General features: G+C 55.2%; 1 protein-coding gene across 5 annotated transcripts in view; it reads right to left on the bottom strand.

The window, feature by feature from the left end:
- Positions 1 to 6295, bottom strand: part of NPR1 (natriuretic peptide receptor 1) — a 16771-nt gene that overhangs the window by 2868 nt on the left and 7608 nt on the right. For 2 of the 5 annotated variants that reach the window (XM_025398938.1, XM_025398948.1), the window contains exons 9-20: positions 5731 to 5805; positions 5411 to 5488; positions 4862 to 4966; positions 4526 to 4597; positions 4257 to 4413; positions 3825 to 3980; positions 3368 to 3536; positions 2488 to 2634; positions 2276 to 2399; positions 2053 to 2121; positions 1593 to 1767; positions 1242 to 1340 (exon numbers count right to left, since the gene is read on the bottom strand). In XM_025398938.1, coding sequence (XP_025254723.1) covers positions 1242 to 1340; positions 1593 to 1767; positions 2053 to 2121; positions 2276 to 2399; positions 2488 to 2634; positions 3368 to 3536; positions 3825 to 3980; positions 4257 to 4413; positions 4526 to 4597; positions 4862 to 4966; positions 5411 to 5488; positions 5731 to 5805 — 1426 coding nt within the window. Of the gene's footprint in view, positions 1 to 1236; positions 1341 to 1592; positions 1768 to 2052; positions 2122 to 2275; positions 2400 to 2487; positions 2635 to 3367; positions 3537 to 3824; positions 3981 to 4256; positions 4414 to 4525; positions 4598 to 4861; positions 4967 to 5410; positions 5489 to 5730; positions 5806 to 6295 lie in introns of all 5 variants that reach the window. The other 3 variants (XM_025398956.1, XM_025398965.1, XR_003121456.1) reach the window with 2 other exon arrangements.

Here is a 6295-nt window from a genome sequence, read left to right as displayed (position 1 = left end):
AGGAGAAGGTCGGGCACCCGGGAGGGGCAGCTTTCATTGGGGTGCCGCCCACCCCCCCCCCGCCGGGGGGGACAGAAAAACACCCCCCAAAAAAAAAAAAAAAAAAAAAAAAAAAGGAATATCTGCCGAACTAGATCCCTCTGGGCTCCCAGGACTGGCTCCCAAGCAGCCTTTCTTTCACCATAAGGTTTAGATGGGGTCCACGTGAATTTCTCAGCTAACTCTGGGTCTGGATCATGTTACTATCCAAGGGCCTGGCATTCAGTAGTCACTCAATAAATGTTTACTGCATTGAATTATGTCGAATACAGTAGGAGGACGGAAGATAAACAGGAGGCAAGAGCAAGGGGCGGGTGGGAGCAAGAATTTATTAGGTGCCTACTGGGTACCAGGGTTTGTGCTAGGCTTCTTGCAATCCTGAGATAGACATCATTTTACAGATAATCAGCTAAGGCTTGGAAAAGTTAAATGACAATTATGTGGTAGATATTTTTTATGGATTTCTCACATAACCCCTGTGAGGTAGATTTTTTCCCCTCATTTTACAGATGAGGAAAACCATGGCTCAGAGAGGTATAGCAAACTGACACACAGCCAGCTGTGGAGCTGAGATTCACAGCCAAGTATGCTGGCTCTGAAGCCATCTTTACCACATCAAAGGTGGAGCAGAGGGTTTTTTCTCAGACAGAGTTTCACTCTTGTTGCCCAAGCTGGGGTGCATGGTGCCATCTTGGCTTACCGCAACCTCTGCCTCCCGGGTTTAAGCAATTCTCCTGCCTCAGCTTCCCGAGTAACTGGGATTACAGGCGCCTGCCAGCACGCCTGGCTAGTTTTTTGTATTTTTAGTAGAGACAGGATTTCATCATATTGGTCAGGCTGGTCTCGAACCCCCGACCTCAGGTGATCCACCCACCTCGGCCTCCCAAAGTGCTGGGATGACAGGTGTGAGTCACCGCGCCCAGCCCACAGAGGGTCTTAAAATAGGATTCCTGCTGGGAACTCTCCAACACTGGTCTGGAAATACTTTTACATCGTTTGACAAGAGGGGCAGCAGGAACCTGAGTCTCTGATTACAGTCAAGGTGATAAGCCCAGGTTGAACTATTTATATTATGAGAAGGGGAACTTGGGAGGCTAAAGGGCTAGGAGCTGAAACGGGCTGTGCAGGCACAGGCTGCCCCAGGGTGGCATTTCCCTTGGCCACCCTGCCCTCCCCATTCCCTCTAGAAGGGGGCACTCTACCTTCCCCATTAGACTCCATTCTTGAGGCTGTGTTGACTGTATCTCCAAAGAGACAGTAACGGGGCATCTTCAGTCCCACCACTCCAGCACACACGGGTCCTGGGAGGAGCAAGGGAAGGAGCAGAGCCCACCAGCGAGTGAGGGAGGGAGGGGTGTTAAGGGAGGTAGGTGGACAATCCAGGAGAGGCAGGAGGCAGGATCTGAGGTCCCAGCTGTGTGTGTGTGTGTGTGTGTGTGTGTGTGTGTGAGATAGAGACAGAGAGATGAAAGGGTGAGGGGCTGGGCCAGGGGACAAGTTCCCTTGTGAAGCCTCGGCCTCTGGATGCCCGCCTGCACCTTCAGTGGCTTTACCTGTGTGGATGCCAATGCGCAAGCGCAGCTGCTCCTGCGGCCGGTGGCGGATTCGGAAGGAGCGCACAGCATCCAACAGAGCCAGGGCCATGCGGGCTACCTCGCAGGCGTGCAGCCGCCCGTTCCGCACAGGGAGCCCCGACACCACCATGTAGGCATCGCCAATTGTCTCCACCTGTGGGAGTGGCAAGGGGGTGAAGGACTTGAGGGCTGCAACTGTGCGGCTAGCCACACCGTCACACTGGGTGCAGCATCTGTCATTCTGTACCCTCATCTATCTTTGCTCATCCCCCATCCCACATGGGTTCTCTACCTGTTCCCGGGTCTCCCTGTGTCACTGTCTCTGCCTGTGTCTCCTGGTCTCCTCTCTTAAGACTCCACATCATTCTGCCTATGCCTCATCTTTTTCTGACCTTGTCCATGTCTGTCTGTCCCTTCCCATCCCCACTCCCACCCTCACCTTGTACACATCAAAGTTATCTATGACAGCATCAAAGCAAGTGTACAGGTCATTGAGCAGCGTCACCACCTGGAAGGGAAGAGAAGCTAAGAGAGACAGGAAGTAGGGGACCCCACCTGGGGTCAGGTGGGTAAAGCAGAACCAGAAGGCAGGTCTGGTGGGATCCAGACACTGAACCAGGCCAGCGTGCTTACCTGGCACCTGCAGCTGAACCCCAGCCTACCTGCATGGGCGTGCTCTCTGCCGACAGCGCCGTGAAACCCACAATGTCACTGAAGTAGATGGTAACGCTGTCAAAGGCTTCGGCCTGCACTGTCTCCCCACGCTTCAGCTGCTCAGCCACTGAGCTAAGGGGTCAGGGCAGGTGCAGGATCAGAATGGGGTGTCAGGACAGGGGCTTTGTTTGTGTAGGGGTCCCCAGACTCAGGCACTCACTGAGGCAGGATCTGGTAGAGCAGGGCCTCAGCCTTGCGCTTCTCCTCCAGGTACGCCTGGGTCCGTTCCTCCACCAGTTCCTCCAGATTGTTTGCATACTGCTCCATGCGGGACAGCAAGTTGTCCAGGATGTTGCTGCTGTTCTCTCTGGGGGCAGAGGGTGGCCGTCGGGGTGGTGAGAGAGGAGCAGCACAGCCTACCCGGGAGCGCCCACCCCTAGGCTCTCCCCTGGCTCAGGCTGCAGTGGGGTCTCTAGAGAGGCTCAGGGTTGAGGGCATAGCAGGATACTGGGGAGCAGGGGAAAACAAAAGGAAGAAAGTTCAATTCCTCTCTAAGACCCCAAGGTCAAGTATGAAGCTTCAGACATATGGACATTTTGTTCATCTTTGTTGAACCCAGTGAGTTAGAAGGAGGTAGAGAAGGTGGAGAATGACAAGGGTCAATCGTGGACAAAGTGATGGCCACAGAAGGGTGTGTCTGGAGGAACTGGGCCTGGTGGGCACAATGGGGAACGGAAATCAAGGGCTGGGCCAGGAGCTCCCATGGAGGGCCAAGAGCCTACAGGGCAGGAGGCAGGAGGCCCATCTACTCTACACACTGCTGAGAAGTCTAGAGGCCAGCAAGGGGAGTGGGCAGGAAGGGTGTGGGGTGTCAATGGTGGAGGGAAGGGGTATGAATGTCAGGGGACTGGGGGGACAGCTGAGTCATGCTGTATTTGTGAAGAGGGTCGTGAGGCTGTGGTGGTCTGGAGCAGACCATGTATAGGGAGGAGGTGAGTGGTCTTCCTCTGCCACTGCGGGGATAAGCCAGAGCCAGAAGCGTTGGGTAAATGGCGGCTGTGGAGGAGGGGCCTGGGGGATCCATGACAAACACCAGGGACCTGTTAAACTTGCGCAACGTCAGGCGGATCTGCTGGAATGGTGGCCTCTCCTGTGGGTCCTCAGCCCAGCACCGCTGCATCAGCAGTCCCAACTCCTCCAGGTGACTCTGCAGGGCCAGGGAGGGCCGGAAGGGGGGCTGCTCACCCCGAGTCACCCGCTCGATGATCTCTGTATTGGGGGGTAGGGGAGCTGAGGGGTGGGGCCACTAGGCCAAGGGCCTAGTGAGAGACTGGGACAACCAGCTGGGATGGCAGGGGAAGTCCAAGACCAAGACATGGGGGCGGGGGACTGGTCACTGGCAGCAATGGGTCAAAGGGTGGTGACTGAGCCCCATTCCAGAAGGAAGATGTGGTGGTGCTGCCAGGGGACCCTCTCCCTGGGGCTGGGGTTCTTTGAGACTGTGGCCGGGGTTCTTTGAGACTGTGGCTGGGTTTAAGGAAGGCGTGGTCCTCTCACCTTTGGGGCTGAGGTCCAAACCTTCCACATGGAAGACCCCACTCCTCAGGGCAATCTCCTGAAGGATGATCCCAAAGCTGTATATGTCACCAGCCTGGGAGCCCCGCACAGGGGGTGAAGCCATTCGCAGGAGCTCAGGGGCCGTCCACAGCTTTTCTGTGGGTCAGAGGTCGGTGGTCACCGAGTGAGGGAGCCCAAAGCTAAGGGGTGAGGGGGAAACAAGGATGTGGCCGAAACTGATCTGGATGCATCACAGAGTGTTAGAGCTAGAGGAGGCCTTAGAGACCACTTTGTCTGGCTTTCCTTTTCATGGGTGAATGAATTGAGGCTGGAGTCAGGACAAGCATGCCCAAGCCCATCAGAGGCCTTGCATCAGTCTCCCTGCTGGGTGGTGCTGGGGGCAGGTGTTAGGGTTCAAGAGTCGAGGCTCACTGGCATAAAGGGTGTGTCCTTGCTCTGGGTCCAGATCTCTGAAGCTCTCCAGCCCATAGTCGGTGATCTTGAGCACAAAGCGCCCATCTACCACGCAGTTGGATGACTTGAGGTTCCCATGGGAGCAGATAGCCCCATTGTGTAGAAACAGCATGCCCTGGAAACGTGAGTGGGCAGAAGTCTTGGCCATGAGTGGGACCTACACCCGTGGCCAGGAGAAGCATACCTGGCCCCTCCCCTACACATCCAATAGGTGCTTAGGGGCATACCTTGACGATGTCATTGGTGAGCGAGTACCGGAACATCCAGTCCAGGGTGATGCTCTCATTCTCCAGAATGTCCTACTGGGGCAGTAAGAGTCAGACCAATCCCCTGCAGACCCCCCTGGGAGTTGAAGGAGGGTGCAGGGTCCTACTGATGAGAACTGGTAGAACAGGACAAAACTTTGGATTGGCTCTAGTGCCACTGTCCTCCCCCAACTCCCATTTTACACATGGAGCCAGAAAGGTCAGAAAGAGGGTGAGGTATGCCTGGGGTCTTATGGCCAGTCAGGGGCAGAGCCAGGGCTAGAATCCAGGTTTCTTGACACCCCTTGTCCCCCTCACCTGCAGGCTCCCACGGGGACAGTACTCTGTGAGGATGCAGATATTGGGGGGGTCGGTGCAGGCTCCCACAAACCTGGTCAGGTGTTCATTCTGCACATCCCGCATCTGCAAGTGGGACCAGCATCCGGAGCTTGACAGAGACCTCACTCGTCACCAAGCTGCTCATTAGCCTCAGGGACCCTCACTCTTCTTAACTCCTTACTCATTTTCTGCAACCATCACTAGGATCTTCCCTGGTGATTCCCACCCATGTCCTTTAGCCCACCCTCCCCAGAATCTGCTCCTACTCCCTCTGCCTCCTAAGCTCTCTCTCCCCCAGGGACATCACATATGGCCCCTCAAGATTCCACCAGGTTATCTCCAGTGGTCTCTTCTCCAAGCTTAGGATCCCCCCATCCCACCCACAAAATGAAGGTCCATCCCAGGGCTCCAGTCCCTGCCTCTTTCTTGGGGTACCCTGAGGTCCCTCCATAACTAGTTCTGTTGGCCAGTCTCCCTTGTGTCCCCATGGGCCCCTTCTCCATGCCACTGCCTCACTCCCCACATTACATGCTTCAGTTCAAACAGGACTTTTCGTGTCAGCTCAATGCGTTTACGGTTCACACGTTTCACAGCCACGAGGTTGCCCTGGGCATGGAATGGAGACTGTCACTGTGAAGAGCATGGTCCCATGTCCTGGGAATTCCAGCTGCTCCCGACAGCCCATCCCTGCCCTCAGGACCCTCACTTGTTCCCAATAGCCCACCCCCAGGGCCTCCATCTGCTGCTCCCCACCAGCTTACTCCTTCCCTCAGAACCCCCCACCAGTCCTCCATCAGAGTACACTCCTGCCCCAGTCCCAAGGCCCAGTGATCTTTCCCCAGGCCCACCTTATAATATGCTGTCTTGGCAAAGACTTGGAACTGGCCCTCTGTGGTTAGCAGGGAGCCGTAATTGGAGCCTCTCTGAAAGGAGGGAGAGCAGGAGGAATGGTCAACCGGTGGGCCCAGTCTGCATCCTGATTGCTTGTGCTCTGGTCTTTATTACCCTGCCTTATCCTGCCTTATCTTTGTGCCCTTTTTGTTGTTGGGTTTTTTTTGAGATGTAGTATTGCTGTGTCGTCCAGGCTGAAGTGCAGCAGCGCTATCCTAGCTCACTGCCGCCTCAGACTCTTGGACTCAGATGATCCTTTCACCTCAGCCTACAGAGTGGCTGGGACTACAGGCATGTGCCACCATGCCCAGCTAATCTTTGTATTATTTGTAGAGATGATGTCTTGCTATGTTGCCCAGGCTGGTCTTGAACTCCCAGGCACAAGCAATCCTCCTGCCTTGGTCTCCCAGTGTGCTGGGATTGCAGATGTAAGCCACCGTGCCTGGCCCGCCCTGCTTTATATTCCACATCATAAAATCTCCTCATTTGCTTTTTTTTTTTTTTTTTTTTTTTTTTTTTTTT

This window comes from Theropithecus gelada, chromosome 1 (assembly GCF_003255815.1).
Source record: "Theropithecus gelada isolate Dixy chromosome 1, Tgel_1.0, whole genome shotgun sequence".
NCBI classification, from domain to species: Eukaryota; Metazoa; Chordata; class Mammalia; order Primates; family Cercopithecidae; genus Theropithecus; species Theropithecus gelada.
This window is presented reverse-complemented; position numbering and strand designations above follow the sequence as displayed.